This window comes from Equus asinus, chromosome 20, assembly GCF_041296235.1.
Source record: "Equus asinus isolate D_3611 breed Donkey chromosome 20, EquAss-T2T_v2, whole genome shotgun sequence".
NCBI classification, from domain to species: domain Eukaryota; kingdom Metazoa; phylum Chordata; class Mammalia; order Perissodactyla; family Equidae; genus Equus; species Equus asinus.
The window spans coordinates 21,254,324-21,275,301 of record NC_091809.1 but is presented as its reverse complement, the minus strand read 5'-3'; the positions used below and the strand labels follow the sequence as shown (position 1 = coordinate 21,275,301).

General features: G+C 40.9%; 1 protein-coding gene across 1 annotated transcript; it reads left to right on the top strand.

Moving 5' to 3' along the window:
* Positions 1 to 5,703: 5,703 nt before the first annotated feature.
* On the top strand, positions 5,704 to 14,788 carry LOC106824487 (olfactory receptor 7D4-like). Its single transcript, XM_070491932.1, has 2 exons — positions 5,704 to 9,279; positions 12,648 to 14,788. The coding sequence occupies exon 1, from the start codon at positions 7,096 to 7,098 to the stop codon at positions 8,134 to 8,136; it is 1,041 nt and encodes a 346-aa protein (XP_070348033.1). The 5' UTR covers positions 5,704 to 7,095; the 3' UTR covers positions 8,137 to 9,279; positions 12,648 to 14,788.
* The last annotated feature ends 6,190 nt before the right edge of the window (positions 14,789 to 20,978 follow it).

The window sequence follows — 20,978 nt, the reverse complement described above, 5'->3', positions numbered from 1 at the left end:
TACAGCTTGCTAGCAAGAGGGAAGATGGCCAACTCATGTCCAAAAGAACCATCTCCCAGAATGAAGACTATAGGCCAGTTACATATGGACTGGTCGCCAGGTGGGGGAGGTGGCTGCTCTCTGGGTGGGGCAGATATCTGGTCCCAGTTCCTGATCGTCCTTTGTTTTGGTGGATGTGTGTCAGAGAATTGGAGCAATGCCCTAAACCCTGATCTTTCAGTTGTCATTGATGATGGCTATCAGCACAGGCTCTCTGCTTGGGGGTCATCACATCCCTAAGGAACTCAAAAGAACAAAGTTATCTTAAAGCAGCTGGGAAGGGCCACAAAATCTACAGAGCATGTCTAGGCTAGTTAGTCAGAGGTCACTTAAAGTTAGAATATGGTTTCTTTTCTACAATATGGCTTCCCTTATGTCAACCTTGTGTTGAGCTGGTATCACATGTGCATTATTAAATGTCTTATGCATCTATTGAATTGATAATTATTTTGCTACATCAATGTTTCTTCTGTTGCTGTACAAAATATTTAATTTTTATGTAGCCAAGAAATTCTTTTTTGAAAAACAATTTCTGGGTTTCCTGCCTTGCCTTAAAAATTCTCTTCAAACTCTAGATTACATTCAGATTTCCTAGTTTTGTTTATTGTAATAAAGTGTCATTATTTTTAATGACATTTTAGTTTTTAATCCTCAAAGAATGTTTTCTGGCATGTGCTGTGGAGTAGTGGATCCAGTTTTTTTTTTCTGCTAGAAAGATGGCCACTTGGTATAGTATCATTTATTGATGAAATGTTGCGGGCTTGGTGAGCTGAGGAGTCAAAAGAAGGGTTTCTTGGACTCTCAAGTTCTGGTAGTAGTGCTCCTTTATTCAGAGAATAGCAGGGAGTAGCATGGGGACAGGACCCATGGGCAGTAAAGAGCTTCAGGCGTGGGGACGGGACCCATGGGTAGTGAAGAGCTGCCGGCATGGGGACAGGACCTATGGGCAGTGAAGAGCTGCAAGCATGGGTTGAGGGTAGGGTTAAATTTAAGGCATAGGTGTGTGAGTTATCTCTTTACAGGACAAAGGAAAGATTATGTAAAAAAGTCATTAAATGGTATCAGTGTAGGTGGGGTCTGGTTATTGGGGGGTCCTATAACTTTAGATAAGAAACAGATCAGATCAAGACGTCCTATGCTTCCCAGGAGGATGATATAGATCAGGTCTGAATGTAGGGCAAGTCACCTTGGGTTTCTCTCCCTGGGGCAGCCTTGATCCTCATCAAAACTATCCTTGACCTACTGATTTGAAATTCCACCTTTTTTAAACAACAAATTCCTATATATACCTGTATCCATTTCTGGACTCTTCCATAGCAGTAATATTTACTTATGCCCATATCATACTCTTTTAATTACACTAGTTTTATATTGTTTTAACATTAAAATTAAAACTATAATGGTAGCTAAAGTTTGTTGCGTCTTACTACTCTAGGTGCTTCAGAGATTAAATTTTTTATGCTCCTAATGACGTAGCTTCTCATGATTTTCTCTTTTGTTTGTTTTTGCAACAGCTATAGTGAGATATAATTTGCATGCCATACAGTTTACCCATTTAAAACTATACCATTCAGTGTTTTTTTGTATGTCCACAGAGTGGTGCAACCATCACAATTTTAGAAGGTTTACGTCACTACACAAATACCATTTGTCTGTCATACTCCTGTTTTCCTACTCCCTTACTATCTAAGTTGCCAAGAACCTGCTTTCTGTCTGTATAGATTTGTGTTTTCTAGACATTTCATGTGAATGAAATCATACAATATTTTCTAATTGCTGTGTGGTGGTATATTATCATTTTATGTAGGTCCTCTGTAATTTTTTTTTTTGAGGAAGATTAGCCCTGAGCTAACATCCATGCCCATCTTCCTCTACTTTATATGTGGGATACATGCCACAGCATGGCTTGATAAGAGGTGTGTATGTCCGGGTCTGAGATCCAAACCGGTGAACCCCAGGCCACTAAAGCAGAGCACACGAACTTAACCGCTACGCCACCAGGCTGGCCCCCGATCCTCTGTAATTCTTTAAGCAAAGTTTTGTAGTTTCGGTATACAAGTCTTTTACCTCGGTTAAATATATGGCTAGGTGTTTTATTGTTTTTGATGTAATTGTAAATGGCGTTTTTAAAATTTCCTTTTCAGCTTGTTCCTTGTTGTATAGAAGCACACTGATTTTTCTGTGTTGATATTGTACCCTGAGAGCTTGCTGAATTTGTTTATCAGCTAGAGTAGTTTGTGTATATGTGTGTGCATTAACCACACATCTTACTTTTCTTTGGCTGCACAATGTTACATTATACAAATGTACCCTCATTTATTATTGTAGTTCCCTAATGACTGATGGTTGGGTTGTTCCCAATATTTTTATATAACAAACAGTGCTGTGATGAATAACCTTGTAGGTAGGACATTTTGCATAAATATGAGTGGACCTGAGTGATAAGTTCTTATCATTGAAATTGCTGAGTCAACTCTAAAATCAGAAACAGCGCGAGGACATTGAGGGATAACAACAAGGCATGTTAATATAACTGCAAATAGTTTAGCATTATCTCATTAACAGTAACAATTTTATTATTATTTCATAAGCCAAAACATTATTTTGCTGCCATGCTCCCACCTTATGACGTGTTTCCTTGAAAATAGGCCTTGAACACAAAGGCTGTGTGCAGATTTTTTTTGGGGGGGAGGAGTCAATCCCAGGGAGCAGGAGTACCAGTAAAGGGAGTGAAACAGAAGGAGGGAAAGCCAATGAAGGCATCATTATCATTTTGATCCCTCTATGGGTGACTGGTGCTCAATGCCATCAAACCCTTCTGAGGTGAATTATGAAATGTGTCTCAAAACTTTCCACCAGGTAGGTGAAAAGACATCAGCTCCTGTCTTCTATTGGCAAAGGGTGATCCTAGAGGGATTAACATCCCCACATTTCTGAGTTGCACATTTATGAATACAGAGCAGATTCCCTCAGGTGTCCCATATTGTGGTATCAGGGATGCTTAAGGGCAGGAATCAGGAGGAATATGGCATGGGCCTGAGGCAGGTGCTGTCCAGTTGCAGCTGTGCAAAGCTTTCACAGGCTCCATTGAAATAATTAAAGAAGATATGGCTGGGGTACAGAGATGGGGCAAGAGGATTTTGAATTGGTGCCTCTCTTAGTTGGCTAGGATTGCCATAATAAATACCAAAGACTGGTGACTTAAACTACAGACATTTATGTTCTCACCATCCTGGAGGCTGGAAGTCCAAGATCATGTACCAGCAGGTTTGGTTTCCTCTGAGGCCTCTCTCCTTGGCTCGCAGATGGCCGCCCTCTTGCTGCCTCTTCACATGGTCATCTCTCTGTGCACAAATGCCCCTGATGTCTCTCTGTGTGACCTTATCTCCTCTTCTTATAAAGATATCCCTCAGATTGGATTAGGGCCCACCCTAATGACCCCATTTTAGCTTAATTACCTCTTTAAAGACACTTTCTCCAAATACAGTCACATTCTGATGTACTGGGGATTAGGGTTTCAACATATGAATTTTGGGGGCTCACATCGTAGTCCATAACAGTGCCCAAGATGTGTGTAATTATACCCTTCTGCAACTATTCCCTTTTATTCATCATGTGGGAAACATGCTATCAAAACCACAGTCCTTGTTTCCTTTTCTATCCCATTATTTACAGTACTATTAGATCTGGATTTTTGTTTTAAAGAAGCAAATTACCTAAATATTACATTTCAGTAAAATGTATATGAAAAACAAGACATTCTGAAATTACCAGATGGATTAATGGAAGACACAAGGGGAAATCCACCCTACGAATTTCTGACAGTTACTAATGTTCAGGTTGTGTAGATAATGTTTTCTATCAGGCAAAGCCTGTGAGAAAGAGCAAATTGGAAACAGGTTTGCACTCCCAAGTTCATTTCTAATTCTAGTATTAACATTGTTGTGATTGATTTGTACCTTTGAATATTTATTACCTGACACCTAATAAGTACTGGTGTGAAGTTTGAAACAAAATAAAGGCCCATTTTCTTAGAACTTACATTCTATTAGAAGGAAGAAAATAAACTAATATATAAATAAATGGTGAAAATAGAGACTGTGATGAGTGCTAATAAAAAAATAAATGCTAATCAGGAAACCTATTTTAACATAACGTTGTTACTTAATGGTCTAGAGCAATTCCATGTGTGGATCTGTTGATGTCAATTGTGCTGCTCTCTCTGATATAACATGTTTGGAAGGAGAGAAGGAAGGAAAAAGGAATGAATGAAAAACGCTGAGTTTGTTCTTGGAAAGGTTAGTTTGATGTGTCAATCAAATACTCCACTAATAATAGTACCCCGCTAACTACCCCAGTGGCACGTGTTGGTCTGGCGTCCTGTCTTAATGGCAGTAGTGGGAGAGAGAACTGGGCTTACAGAGAAGCAGGTCAGAAACACAAGGTTCTGCCCGGCTGAGTCTCACTCATGATCCTTCATTCTCAGTTTAAGCCTCACTTCCTAAGGGAAGTCCTTCCCTACTCCTGACCCTCATGCATCACAAATAAGCTCTCCTGGGACATATATTGTTGCAGGTCACGATTCAAATGGCTGATGGGGTGGACTGCAGTGAATCCTGTGCTGTGTGGCCCACTTCTCCATCAAAACTAAGGCTTTTTCTTCCAGATGCAGGAAGTGAAGCCACCTGACAGCCCTCAGTCCTCATTGAGAATTGCTGTAAGCTAAAGGAACCTGCACCTTTCAAGGTCACACCACTCAGATCTCCTGCAGTGGGGGTATAACTGACTGACAGCCATATGTATACACCACAGTGTTTGCACTGAGGTTGCTCCTGGGCTGCCCCCAGCCACTGTCTGAGCACAGCAGGGTACCAGTGCGTGCCCATTGCCATAGTCACACAATGACATTGTTGATGAGGATCAGTTACCCCTGCCAGGATGGTAATGACTCTTCTTGGCATGAGGGACATGAAGTGCCAGGCAGCAGAAGTTTGATGGGATTTTGCCATGTCTCTGGAAGTGTTATCCCTTTAGGAGTCAAGATCTCTAAACCTTCAGAGGCCAAAGGTTGGAGCCCTGAAGCAGAAACTTCCCAAGAAACTCACTGGGAGTGATGTTAGCTGGGGTCACTTCCGCTTCCAGTTTTTGATTTCTGGACCCATGAATTCTATAAACTGGAGATACAACACATTATGATTGTCATTGATTTGGAGTGTACACTGCATCCTGTGAATTATGCAGCCAGAATGTCCTGTGTGTTCAAATGCCTGCACTAAATATGATCATTCTCTTTGAAATTAATTGTTCCCATATCTTCCATTGATTTTTTAAAAACTAACCATACTCCATACTCCCTCAAGGCTACCTCTTTACCTCTGTCCTCCCTTTCTCTTACACATTTTATAGGTGGTTTCTATTTGCCACCTATGTTTGCTCAATACTCACTCTTCAACCCACTCTTCCTGGATTATTTCTGCCACTGAGCCTCTGTTTAGACATAATAAATGGAGCCTCCCTAGTATCAACGAAAGCTTCCACCTTGCCAGCAAATGTCAAGGGACATTTTCTATCCTCATTTGGTTAGTCCTTTCAACAAAACTGAAACTATTAACCACTCTGTTTTTCTTCAGGAAGGACCTCTTCGCCTCCATGAGATTGTGGACACCAAGTGATCTCTAGAATCGTGAAAGATTCTTCAAGGGAAGAACATCACAGAGAGTTGGTGCCTGGATTTGGTTCTTGTAGAAATTAAACTTTCCTTAGGGGACAGCTTGTCACATTTAAGACAAACAAAAGAAAGAAGAATTTCTTCTTGGAAAAAAATCCATTTTCCATCACTGTTGCCTACACAGTCACAACACTGGCTGAAAATTTTCCATTGTCTCGTGTTTGTACCCAAGGGAGCTGAATTGTTTGGAAGGACGAAAGTCAATAGAACAATTTATTTAATGAGGAACTCTGAGAATTCAACCCTTGAGATGATAATAACACCTCCCTCTTGACCTTTTCCTATAATGCTCTGATTCCTCCCTAGGTGAAAACCCAAATGGGCTTCCCAGGGACAGACCTCAGAGAACAGAAAGCTTTAGTGTTAACCATCAGAGAGGGTCATAGCGTCGCAGTGAGCGCTGGTGGAGTAAGAAGGAAAAGAGGAGAGAAAGTGGGTACTGGGCGTTACATCTAGAGTAACGAGACTGGGACAGTCCCAATTTATTTAGTCTATGAAGGTGAAGTCTCTGTTCTCTGAAGGTACTTTAGTTCCCACTGAACTCAGGCCTTTCCAGCTCTTGCTCTCTTTCCTTCTCTTTCTTTTTAGAATCTAGAGCCTCTCTCCAACAAGAGTTAGATTCTGGAGAGTCTCTATCTCTTCTCTACTCTTTCCCGTAATTGTAGGCTCCTGTTGGATTTCCTGTGTGCAATCATTTATCTACTAACTACTCACTGGAGATCTATTATGCACCAGGTATCGTCTTTTCTTTTCCCTCATGTGATTGGATTTTAAAATTATAATCTCTAACTATTTTTGCAGCAGATTTGACTTGCTGATATCACATAACAGCTCTGTACCGATTGTTAACGTTGTTTAACTTTAGTGTTCACAATATCATCTGCAAATATTATAATTATTTCCGATGTTTGGTACTCAGGCTAACTTCCTTTTCTTACCTTACAAATCTCTAAATGTTCAGGAGAATGTTGAGTGATGGAAGTTGAGTAGACTATCTTGCTCTGTTCACGAATTTAAAACAAATATTTTTTTGTTTTCATGTAGAATATCCTGTTGGCTGCAGTTTTAAAACAACCATTCTTTACTGGGTAGGAAGTTGCCCTTAGTTTCTTTATTTAGCAAGAGATCTGTCCTGGCTGCTACCCACAGTAATGACTGTTACATTTTCTCAAATGCATTTGCTATTGTGATTATGGTTATGATTTCTCTCCATTGACCTATTTTTGTGGTGAATTATGTTAGCAAACATCCTAGTATTAAACTAGCTTCCCATTCCTAGAATAGGTATTACTTATTTGTGACGTATTATTCTCTTAAAGTTGATATGAATGCATTTGATTTCACTTTATCATTCCATTTTGTGTCTATATTTAGGTGTATGTCTACTGAACCTTGGTTTTGCCTCCTTCTCCAGCAGACACACCAGCCACATGGAAGCAGGAAACCACACAGGAGTATCAGAATTCCTCCTCCTGGGTCTCTCAGAGGATCCTGAACTGCAGCCCCTGATCTTTGGGCTGTTCCTGTCCATGTACCTGGTCACCGTGCTCGGGAACCTGCTCATCATCCTGACCATCAGCTCTGACTCCCATCTCCACACCCCCATGTACTTCTTCCTCTCCAACCTGTCCTTTGTCGACATCTGCTTCATCTCCACCACTGTCCCAAAGATGCTGGTGAACATCCAGGCACAGAGCAAGGACATCTCCTACATAGGATGCCTCACTCAGGTGTGTTTCTTTACACTTTTTTCTGGAATGGACAATTGCCTCCTGACTGTGATGGCCTATGACCGGTTTGTGGCCATCTGCCACCCCCTGCACTACAATGTCATCATGAACCCACGCCTCTGCAATCTCCTGATTCTGATATCTTGGGTCATTATTTTCTGTATCTCCTTGCTTCATATTCTGCTGATGGTGCAGTTGACCTTCTGTATAGGCACTGAAATTCCACATTTCTTCTGTGAACTGGCTCAGATTATCAAGTTAGCCTCTTCTGACACTCTCATTAATAACATCTCCTTGTATGTGGCAACTGCCCTGCTGAGTGTGTTTCCTCTCACTGGGATCCTCTTTTCTTACTCTCAGATTGTCTCCACCCTAACGAGGATGTCCTCTGCAGGAGGAAAATATAAAGCATTTTCCACCTGTGGGTCTCATCTCTCTGCAGTGTCCTTGTACTATGGGACAGGCCTTGGGGTCTACCTCAGTTCTGCTGTGACCCATTCTTCCAAGAGAAGCTGTATCGCTTCAGTGATGTACACTGTGATCACCCCCATGCTGAACCCCTTCATCTACAGCCTGAGGAACAAGGATGTGAAAGGGGCCCTGGGAAGGCTCCTGAGCCGAGCATCCTCTTGTCTGTGATGGGTCACTGGCCTCAGAACTAACTGGACACTGTGGGCCCCAAAGGCAAATGTTGCAAATTTAAATCTCCTGGTTCTTTTTCTCCCCTAAAACACATGCTTGATTTCTTCAGTTTCCAAAACACCCATGACTTCACTTTTATTTGTTTCTATTAAGTTCTCCTAAACAGCTCCCACAGTAATTCCTTCTTGACTTCCTGCTTATGTGCTGTCCATAAAGTTCTATGTTTGGTCAGCTGTCTTGCGGCCAATCTTAAGATTTGTAACTTTATATTTAAAGCACTTACCATGTCAAGTGCTGGTGTGGTTTCCCCAAAAACTATCCTCTCAAGCTTTGATGCTCTTCACCTTCACTTGGTTGTGTGTTTGTTTTCTCCAGAAGAAATGGAATGAAAATCACACAGTCGTCACAACAAAGTGCTTACTGTATCAGACTGTGCTTGTTTCTTCACGTGTATGATTTTATTTCATCTTCGAAACATTTCTTTGAGATATTTTCTTTCATTCACCCCACTTTTCAAAAGAAGAGACTGCGATTGAGTTGGACCATGGCCTGGCTAGCTGACGGTGACTTTACTACCCTACTTTTCAGAAGAACAGTGATGTGATTTTCAATTTCAAAGTAGGAATGTGGATTTGGAAGCTGGTTTGTTCAGGTGATTGATGGTAACATACCACCTAGAATATTGCTTCATTCTTTATAATGAATAATTACAATTGTTCCAAGTTCTAGAAGCCCCCTGCATTCATTGGCTCATGGCCCCTTCCTCCATCTTCAAAGTCGACAGTATGGCATCTTCCAATCTCTCTCGAGCCCTCCCACCTTCCTCTTCTAAGGACAGCTGTGATTACATTGAGCCCACCCAGATAATTAAGGAAAATTTTCTCATCTCAACATCCTTAATTTCATCACATCTGTAATGTGCCTTTTACCTCCACGTGGAACCAGACAAAGAAGCCAGCAGCTCTCACAACTCACACCTGGTATCTTCAATCCTAAAGAAGAACTGGATTTATTTCAGCTTCTCATGTATAAAAAAAATCTCAGAGAAAGAGTCTGATTGACACAATCATATCCACTTTCACCTGGGACCAATCAACTGTGGTTAGGATACAATGAAACTGGCAGCCACTTCAGAGCCATGTATGTTTATTCAGCTTATCAACCCTGTTTTTCCTGAGTATTTACTATGTGTCAGTCATTATTTTGGGCTAAACTCCAAAGGATAAAGAGGATCAGGAGTGTAGCGAGGGCAGGTTGTCACTTATAAAGGATGGTCTTCAAAAAACTCATTGAGAAACTTACATTTGTGAAGACAGTGAATGACTGAAGTGAGTACGTATCTGGGGAAAGAGTGCCCCAGGCGGAAGGTAAGGTTACTACAAAGCCCTTGAGGTGTGAGGTGGCCTGGGGAGAAAGTGGCTGGAGCAGAGACAGTGAGGGGAAGCACAGTAAAAGAGGACAGTTATCGGGGACTGATCATATTAGGCTTTCTCTGCCCTTGAAGGACTTTTGCTTTTATTTATGCTGGGTTATCTGGGGAGTCATTGCACGGTTGTGAGCAGACATATGGCATGATCTGACTTGGGATTTTAAAAGATTGTTCTGGCTGCTGAGTTGAGAATGGATTGCAGGCTGAGGGGAAGCCAGCTTGGATCTGACAGCAGCATGGCTGATAATGTATAGGAGGCTAGGAGCAGGAGGAGATAGAGTGTCAGGATTGAGAAGTGGTCAGTTGAGCTGTATTTTGGAGGAGGAGCCAAGAGGATTTGTCAGTCAGGATATGGGTGTGAGAAAAAGAGAGGAAGCAAGACTGACTCCAGGGTTTGGAGCCCGAAGAACTGGAAGAATGGAATTGCCTCCATTGAGACACGGAGGGCTGTGGGTGGGGCAAATTTGGGAAGGAAAGGGGACATCAGAAGTTCAGGTTTTGAAATGTCAAAATTGACATATTCCAAATGGATAAATATTATATGATTCTACTTGTAAGAGATGACTAGAGGAGTCAAATTCATAGAAACAGAAAGTAGATCCGTGCATGCTAGAGGCTAGGGGAAGGGGATGAGGTGTTAGTACCTAATGGGTCAGAGTTTTGGCTTGGGAAAAAGAAAAAGTTCTGGACGTGGGTGGTGGTGATGGTTGCTCAACAATGAATGTACTTAATGCCACAAAATATTAATAAAATGGTCCATTTTATGTTATGTAAATTTAGCCACATTAAAAAAAGCCAAAGTAGCACAAAATAATGGAGAAAGATTGTGAGATTTCATCCAGATAATATTTTCTGTATCATTATAAAATAATAGAGAAAGGTTGGGAGTTTTTAGATAAAAATTTTAAGATTAGTCCTCAACTGGCTTTGCTGGTTTTCTAACCCATGACAATATTGACATCTTGGTCTATATAATTATTTGTCGTGTGGCACTGTTGTGTGTATGGTAAGACTTTTGACAGATTCGTGTCATCTGCCCACTAGATGCCAGCACTGAGTTGTGATAACCAGAAGTGTCTGCAGACATTGCCAGTTGCCCTGTAGGCAACAAAGTCGGCCTGATTGAAAATTGCTGAAGTAGAGCAATTGTGTGGGTGCCTGAGTTGATGGTGGTAGTGTTCACAGTATGAGAATGACAGGAAGAGCAATATTTTAGGGAGGATAAAACATGATTTGAATCTTGGAAACGAGGTAAAGGACAAGCAGAACATCCCATTGGTGCTGTTATCTCAGAGGTCAAATGTATTGGTGTGGCAATCATCAGTCTGCCTGGGTGCAGCATAAATCAAGTAATTGTGCAGAGAAAGGGAGAAGGCTTTGCTTAGAGAGTCCGGAGTTAGAAAGAAGCTGATGCTGAGCTGAATCCTACCTGTGATCCTTCAGTTCTCAGTTATAGGGCCTCACTGGATATATGCTCTCAGTGAACACTGTATCATTCATCACAACATTAGCCACCACCGTGATTAAATAATCAGTTGTATAATTATTTCCTAATGACTGTCTTTTTAAAACCTCCACCTGAACTTTGAATCCCATCCCTTTCTAGCTCTGGGGAGAATTTACGCTATCCCTTATCTTTTCTTTATCCTCTATATTCAAATATCTACATGCAACATTATAATTTCCAAGGTCATGGGGATGTTCCATATTCCCATTTCTTTCAATGAAAATGAAACTCTCTCAAAGACCCATAGTCCCTTTTAGACATTGCACCAACATTTGGAGACTATGGTCTTCCTTGAAACTTGCATATCTACTCCACTCACTCTCTCTCCAACCAACTCATCTGGGGTCTTTCTACCTCCATCACAATTTCTCTCCCTAAGGTCTTCCGTGACTTCATGTCCCTGATAAATTTTAAGGGATATTTCCACTCCTCAAAGTGATTAACTTTTCAGTAGCAATGTCACTAATGGCTTCATTCTCCTTCTAGAAATAGGGACCTTCTCATGCATTTCATCTTTGTAACAATGGGATTCTGAGAGTCAAGTCTATTGGGCTCCTTGTAACATTGATACATCCCAAAGGGAGAAACTTTGAAATTAGGTCCTATGAAGGAGAGGCAAGAATTTGGGCAGTATCTTAAAGACACCTGGGAGACTTCTTTGAAAGAAGAACAATAAACTTTTTTAACCTCCAGGGGAATAATCTTGTTGACTGCAAATGTTGAATGTATGAAATAGAGAAGAAATAATTGGAAGAAAGAAATTTGCCTCTTTCCACAATTATCTTTAGGGAAACGGAAGTGGCGGAAAGTTTTGTTTCTATTTTTCTCCTTCCACTCCAAGGGAGCTTGATTCTCTAAAACGTAGAATGAAACTAGAACAATTTATTTAATGAGACTATCTGAGAATTCAGTCCTGAAGGTCCTGGAAACATTTCATAAGCTTCCAGTGTCCCCAAGGTAAACCATATTGGGCATCTGAGAGATATAGGTTACTAATTCCCTGCCTGGAGCATCTTCCTGTACTTTCTGGGGAGAAGTCACTGTAGTAGGAAGAGCAGGGCCACCAGGGGTTTCCATGATGCCATCTGAAAGAGTCAGTGTTTCCTAGCAAAGGCTGGGAGCGGGGCGGGGGAGGGGAGGTGTAAACAATGGAGGGGAAACTTTTATTAGATCAGAGTACTAGGGACACAAACACTCTCCAAGTGTCTCCAGACCAGGAGCATCAGCATCCCTGGGGAGATTGTTAGACATGCAAATTCTTGTCCTTCATCCCAGATCTAGTAAATCAGAAACTCCATGGCCAGGCTCAGTCATCTGTGTTTAATAAGCTTTCCGGGTGGATCTTATGCATGGGTAAAATTTGAAAGAACTGTCCTAGGGCCTTGTTGAAGTAGATGATGAAGGATCCACACATGGCTGCATCTTCAGAGATCTGAGGGGTCTCCACCTTCAAAATCTTTTTTTTTTTTTGAGGAAGATTAGCCCTGAGCTAACTACCACCAATCCTCCTCTCTTTGCTGAGGAAGACTAGCCCTGAGCTAATATCAGTGCCCATCTTCCTTTACTTTATAGATGGGATGCCTACCACAGCATGGTGTGCCAAGCGGTGCCATGTCCACACCCAGGATCTGAACTGGTGAACCCCAGGCCGAAGAGAAGCGGAACGTGCAAACTTGACTGCTGCATCACTGGGCTGGCCCCAACCACCTCCAAACTCTTATCATCAAATAATGATGCACTTGTCTTTTACTTTACAATGCGTATGTCCCCTTTCTTTTCTTATCGTATGCATTTGTGTGAATTACCAGAATAAAATTAAATACTTACAGTTCACAGCAGTGTAGGGGAGGAAGAAATATTTCTCTACTCTCTAGATTCATCTGGCTGGTCTAAGAATTAAACTGACAGGAGACAGAATGACAGGAGGAAATCCAACACGTTTAATAACACGTATACATGCGAGAAACACAGGAAAACTGAGTAACTCATCAAAATGGCTGAAGCCATTTCCTTAAATACCATCTTCAGCCAAAGACAAAGGAGGATGTTGAAGGGGGCAGGTAGTGGTTAGAGATTTCAAAGGGGAAGCAGACAATCACACAGAGATGGAAAAGCAATGTGTGGTGAAGAATTGTTTGACATACGTTGTAAAGACAATGGGACATGGGGAGGAATTTGATCAAATGGGCCTTGCTAGGTTCCTCCCTGTATAGCGTTTTCGTTATCTATGGTAATAACGCCTTCCTGAAACAGGCCCTCTTTCTTAAATTCTTCTAGGGAGTTAGGAAGAATGTCAAATTTTCTTTCTAAATCTTTTGTTCTTAAAAATAATAAAGCCAAAGAAACATATTTTTGGGTGGCAAATTCTGATCTCCCACAGCAGCAATTCTTGCATATTCATTGTCATTTCTTAATGCTTCCATGTTCAATTGAACATTATGTTGCACTGAAAAATCCACATTACTTATCACTTGAGAGATATATCCTCATTTTCCTACTTTGAGAGCCTGCATCTTCCCACACATATACACATACCACCATTTGCATCAATGATTGTTAAAATTTATCAAATACATTTTGATTCCTATAGAACTTGTCAGATTTGGTATTGATATATTTGTGCAATTAAATTAATGTAAATAAGTTTCCTAAAGTTGAAACATATTTAAATTCCTGCAATAAGCATTATTAACCCATGATGTATTGTCCTTTAGCATACTGATCAAGATAATCTTAAAAACAAACAAAAATACAAACTCATAGATACAGAGAACAAATTGGTGGTTGTCAGAGGGAGTAGAAGAATAGATGAAAGTGGTGAAAAGGTACAAACTTCCTGTTATAAAATAAATAAGTCCTGGCGATGTAATATATAGTATGTGACCATAGTTAAGAATATTGTATTGCATATTTGAAAACTGCAAAGAGCGTAGACATTAAAAGTTCTCATCACAAGAAAATTAATTGATAGCTACATATGATGATGGATGTTAACTAGTTTTATTGTGGTGATCATTTCCCAAAATATACAAATATCGAAGCATTACTTTGTACACCTGAATCTGACATAATGTTACATGTCAATTACATCTCAATTAAAAAAAATGATGCAAACATCCCTGTGAATGGACTCTAGTGAATGCTGTGCTGCATCGCCCAGATCCTCCTTCAGGATTAAGGGCTTATTCTTCCAGGTGCAGAGAGTGCAGCCATCTGACAGCCCTCAGCCCTCAGCCCTCAGCCCTCTGCCCTCAGCTAAAGGAAGTTGCCTCACTCAAGCTCACACCACTCAGATCTCCACCACTCAGGAGCGTATCTGACCAACAGCCATCTGCATCCCCCGCTGTGTTTGTGCTGAGGTTGCTCCTGGGCTGCTCCCAGCCCCTGACTGAGCACTGCAGGGTACCAGTGCATGCCTGTTGTCATAATCACACAGTAATGTTTGATGATCAGGGCCAATGGCACCTGCCAGGATGATGACTCCTCTTCTTGGCATGAGGGACCTGAAGTGCCAGGCAGCAGCATAGCTTGAAGTTTAATGGGACTTTGACCAGCTGAAGTCAGAGATGTGGAGAGCTGAAGCACAAACTCCCCAAGTGGCTCACTGGGAGTTAAGTTAGATGTGGCTGCTTCCACTTCCAACCCTTGATTTCTGGACCCATGTATTGTCTAAGGTGGAGATATGGCACATCAGGATTGGCACTGATTTAGAGTGTATACTGCATCCTGTGAACTATGTAACCAGATTGTCCTTTGTGTTCAAACGCCTGCATGAAATATGATCTTTCTCTTTGAAATTAAATATGTTCCCATATCTTCCATTAAAAATTTTTTTTTAACTCTCCCATACTCTCTACTCCCTTTAGGCTATGTTTTACCTCTGCCCTCCCTTTCCCTTACAAATTGTATAGGTGATTTATATTTATCACCTTTGTTTCCTCAATACTCACTTTGCAACCCACTCTACCTGGATTATTTCTGCCCCTCCCCCTCTATTTAGAGGTAATAAATGGAGCCCTCCCTAATATCAATGAAGGCGTCTGTGGTACCAGGAAATATGGAGAGATATTCTTCCGTCTTTGTTTATTCCTTTCAACAAAACCAAAATTATTAACCACTCTACTTTTCTTCAGAAAGGACCTCTTTGTCTTCGTGACATTGTGGACACCAAGTGATCCACAAAATCTCCAAAGAGACTTCAAGGGAAGAACATCACGGAAGGTTCGTTCCTGGGTTTGGTTCTTGCAGAAATTACACTTTCTTTAGGGAGTAGTTTGTAATTTCTAAGTCAATTCAAAGAAAGAAGAGGTTTTCCTTGCAAGAAATAAGTTCATTTCCCCCCTTTGCTGCTTGCACACACAACATTGGCTGAAATTTTTCCATTCTCTTATCTTTGCAGCACAAGGAAGGTGAATTGTTTGGAGAGAAGACAGTCAATAGAACAATTTATTTAATGAGAAGCTCTGAGAATTCAACACTTGAGACACTGGAAACTTTAAACATGTTTCCGTTGCCCTTTACTTATAATTCTCGATCCCAGCCAAATGCAAACCCAGTTGGGCTTCCCAGGGGCAGGCCTCAGAGAATAGAAAGCTTCAGTGATAGCCATCACAGAGGGTCAGCGTGTCCCAGTGAGGGCTGGGGGAGTAAGAAAGAAAAGAGCAGAGAAAGTGGGTACTGGGCTTTCCCTCTAGACTAATGAGATTGGGACAGTCCCATATTTGTTTATTCTGTGAAGGTGCAGTCTCTGTACTTTGAAGATACTTTCCAGCACTTGTTCTGTCACTTTGTTTTTGGAATCTAGAGCCTTTCTGCAATGTTATTTTCCACAGTCTCCACCTCTTCTCTTCTCTTTCCCATAAAGTTTAGGCTTCTGTGGAATTTCCTGTGTCCAGTCATTTATTCACTAACTACTCACTGGAGGTCCAAGATGCACCAGATATTGTCTATTTTGTTCCTCATGTGATTGAATTTTTCTATCATATTCCCTAAATATTTTTGCAGCAGAATAGACTTACTGGTAGCACTTACTAGTTCTATATTGACTGTCCTTGCTTCATTTTAGTGTCCACAATATCATCTACAAATAATGTAATTATTTCTGACATTCAGTACTCAGGCTAATTTCCTTTTCTCATCTTATCAATCTCTTTAAATGTCCAGGAGCACATGGAGTGATGGAAGTTGGTGTTGACTGCCTTGGTCTTTTCATGAATTTAACACAAATATTTTAGTGTCTTAATGTAGCATATCCTGTTGGATGCAGTTTTAAAACTAGCATGCTTTATTGGGTGTAGAAGTTGTCCTCGGTTTCCTGTTTTAGTGAGAAGCTCTGACCTGTCTGCCAACCACAGTAATGACTGTAGCATTTTCTCAATTGCAGTTTCTATTATGGTTATTGTTATGGTTTCTCTTCATTGACCTATTTTTGTGGTGAATGATGTTAGCAAACTTCCTAACATTAAAACAATTTCCGGGGCTGGCCCCGTGGCCGAGTGGTTGAGTTCGCATGCTCCGCTGCAAGCGGTCCAGTGTTTCATTGTTTCGAATCCTGGGCGTGGACATGGCACTGCTCATCAAACCATGCTGAGGCGGCATCCCACATGCCACAACTAGAAGGACCCACAAGGAAGAAGGTACAACTATGTACTGGGGGGCTTTGGGGGAGAAAAAGGAAAAACATAAAATCTTTAAAACAAAAACAACAATTTCCTAGTTCTACAGTAGGTATTTCTTAATCATGATGTATTATTCTCTTAAAGTACATATGAATCCATTTGTTTTAAATTTACTGTTTTATTTTGTGTTTATATTCAGGCGTATGTGAGCTTGAAAATTTCTTTTTTGTGCAACAGTTGATGTGTTTGGTCTCTATTTTACGTCTCACATTTTTATGTGTGGAGCACCCACTATGTGCCAGGCACCATGAAAGTCCCTGGAAAGACAATGGTGAGCAAAAACATTCACATCCTCTGACCCACAAATTAACATAGTTGTACCAACATGAGAGGCACTTCGATATACCGTATAGGATGTTGGACTTGTGGGCCTCACTCACTCTGTCCTTCTGACCCTCACTCTCTGTTCTCTGTCTCACTGGCTCCTCAAATCCTTTCCATTCCCAAGCTCACTGATCCATACGGCTACCACAGATTTCGTTCTCTCGGCCCCAAACTCTTCTCTTTCCTTATCTCCCCTGGTTTACAATTACCCATCCTTTCTCTCACAGCTCAAATATTAATATTTCAAAGAAGGTTTTACACCCACATCCCAAGAATAAATTGGTCCTCACTGATTTTTTCCTCTCTTTAATTAATTAGCATTTTCTAGGCATTAATAATATGAGACTTTTTTTCCATCATGGAGAATGGAAACACTTATAATCAAATCTTAAATTTTCCTTTCAATTTTTAGGATGATTTGATTTATAGAAGCTTTGAATATTTTTTATCAAATCTATCAGTCATATTTTTTGCAATGAGCTCTAGTGGCTGTTAATACAACAAATCACTTCTGAACATGTACAAATGAGCACACATGAGCACATACACTTTGTATTTTATTTTTATTGGCTTGTGATTTTGTTCCTTCCTATTATCGATTTAGTCCACATATTTTCCCTGTTTTTGGAAGAGTCCACCTGGTGAGCAGTCTATGAAAGATGGAGCCATAGGGAACTTCATTACTTAGAAGTGCTGCATGGCGGTCAAAAGAGTAACAGACCTGTTGCGTTTACAATGATCATAATTCCACCTTTGATGGCTGCCTTAGTTCAAGGGGAATATTGATAATGGTAGCTACGCAAGACTGGTTTATAGGGACCTTAAGAATAGAAGCTCACATTTATCAAGCATCCACTGTATGTCACAGGAATCACACTAGAAAAATCACATGCAGAATCTTATGTAATACACTCATCAGTCCTACAATGTAGGGCATATTTACTGCTCCCACTTTAGAGGTGAGATATCTGCAGCTGAGAGAGATTAAGTAACTTTCTCAAGGTCACACAGATGGTATGTTGGTGGATCAAAATTCTATTGTAGGAAGTCTGACTCAAGATCCCATTTTCTGAATCAAATCTTTATACTGTACTTTGGTAGAGTAATATATTGAAAATAGTTGTCCTAAAAGGAACAGGTTAATAATGATTATAATAACTATCATTTATTGATATCCTACTGTGCACAAAGGCATTTCTAAACTGCACAAAGAGGTCAATAGCAGTAATCACATTTTTAGAAATAAAAAATATGGCACAAGAGAGTTAACTGTGACCTCAATAGGAAGATAGGTCACAGAATTGTGGCTGAGTTGAAAACCCACGTCTTAATCACTATTATAGAGTTATTAGAGTGAAGGTAGTATGGAGATTATCAAAGAAAAGATCTTGACTGTCTTCAATTATTTTGGAAGAGTCATATGAAAGAATAAATTTTTTAAGTCCATACATTCAGATAGGATAATTTGAAACCAATAAGTAGGAGATAAAAAGAGAGAGATTAGGGTCAGCTCAGTGGCGCAGTGGTTAAGTGGCACGTTCCACTTTGGCGGCCAAGGGTTCACCACTTCAGATCCCGGATGCAGACATGCACACCATGTTGTGGTAGGCATCCCACATATAAAGTAGAGGAAGATGGACACGGATGTTAGCTCAGGGCTAGTCTTCCTCAAAAAAAAAAAAAAAATAGAAAGAAAGAAAAAGAAAAGAACAAAAAGAGAGAGAAAAAGAGAGAGAGACTTCTACTAAACTAAACAAAGTCTGAACGAGTACAAACATTTAAGAAGGAAATGAGCTACCACTATCCTGAGTGAATCACTGTCATTGGAAGGACTACTCGCAGGTGAAGTTCGTTCATGCAAAGGTGGAATCAAAAGATGCTGTAGCTCAGGTGCCAGCTGGATGTTCATTGACCATTGTATTTCCTGCCTTCCCAGAAGATACATCAGCTACCTGGAAGCAGGAAACTACACAGAAGTATCAGAATTCCTCCTCCTGGGTCTCTCAGAGGATCGGGAACTGAAGCCCCTCCTCTTTGGACTGTTCCTGTGCACGTACTTAGTGACCGTGATTGGGAACCTGCTCATCGTCCTGGCCATTAGCTCTGACTCCCACTTCCACACTTTGTTGACATCTGCTTCATCTCAACTACCATCCCGAAGATGCTAGTGAACATCCAGGCACAGAGCACAGACATCTCCCACATAGGATGCCTCACTCAGAATTTTTTTAAGCAATTTTGCTGGAGTGGATAACTGCCTCTTGGGTGTGATGGCCTATGATTGGTTTGTGGCTATCCATCACCTGTTGCACAACATGGTCATCATGAGCCCACACCTTTGTGGTCTCCTGGGTCTGATGTCTTGCTTGATTATTTTATCTGTCTCACTGCTTGATAGTCTACTGATGATGTGGCTGACCTTCTGTTTAGAAACTGAAATTCCACATTTCTTCTTTGAACTGGCGCAGGTTCTCAACGTGGCCTGCTCTGACACCCTCACCAATAACATCTGCTTGTATGTGGCCACTGCCCTGCTGGGTGTGTTTCCTCTCACCAGGATCATCTTCTCTTACACTCAGATTGTCTCCTCCTTAATGAGGGTGGCCTCTACAGAGGGAAAATAGAAAACATTTTCTATCTGTGGGTCTCACCTCTCTGCAGTCTCTTTGTTTTATGGGACATGCCTGGGGCTCCACTTCAGTTCTGCCGTGACCCATTCTTCCCAGAGAAGCTCAGTTGCCTCAGTGGTGCACACCGTGGTCACCCCCATGCTGAACCCCTTCATCTACAGCTTGAGGAACAAGGATGTGAAGGGGACCCTGGGAAGGTTCTCAGCTGAGCAGCCTCTTGTCCATGGTGGGTCACTGGCCTCAGAACATAGTGAACATTGTGGGCCCCAAAGGCAATTATTGCAAATTTAAATCTCTTTTTTTCTTTTTCTCCCCTAAAAAACACGATTGATTTTTTTTCTGTTCCCAAAGCACCTTCTGACTTCACTTTTATTTGTTTGTTGTGTTAGTTTCTCCTCAACAACTCCCTCAGTAATTCCCTTTTGACTTTTCTTGCTTATCTGCTGTCCGTAAAGTTCCGTGTTTGGTCAGCTTTCTTGCAGCCATTCTTAAAGTTTCTGACTTTAGATTTAAAGGGCTTATCATACTAAGTGCTGATGTCGTTTCCCCAAAGTTATCCTCTCAAACGCTGATATTCTTCACCTTTATTTGTTTGTGGTCTTGTTTTCTCAAGAAGAAATGGAATGAAAGCCACACAATAGTCACAAGTGCTTACCACATCAGGGCTGTGCATGTTTCTTCACATGTATGACTTTATTTCATCTTGAAAACTTTCCTTTCAGATATTTTCTCTCATTCACCCCACTTTTCAAAAGAAGAGACTGAACCAAAACCAACTTTGCTGTCCTACTTTTCATAAAAACAGTGATGTGATTTTCAACTTCAAAATAGGAATGTAAGTTTGAAAGCTGGTTTGTTGAGATGATTCATAGTAATATACCACCTAGAATAACTATGATGTTGCTTCATTCTTTGTGATCCTTCTTTCCCTTCTTCCTTCCTTCTTTCCATCCATCCTTCCATTCACGCATCAAAACCTTCCTTCATTTTTTCCCTCCTCCCTTCCTTTCTTTCATTTGACCTTTATCTCCCACCATTGCAGTTTTGAGATACACCCTCTAAGATCTGAAAACATACATAATGAATACAATAGAATCAGAGTTGGTTTTCATCTGGCGAAGTTTTAATATTTTTTCTGGGACTTAGTGGAGGTGCCGTCAGGAATGATAGTTACACATGTGTGGAAAGTGTTCAGAACTTAGCTCACTTTTTGAGAAGAATGTTGGTAGAGTTGAGTCTGTAACGCAGGATGGAACAGTAGATGCTGTCAG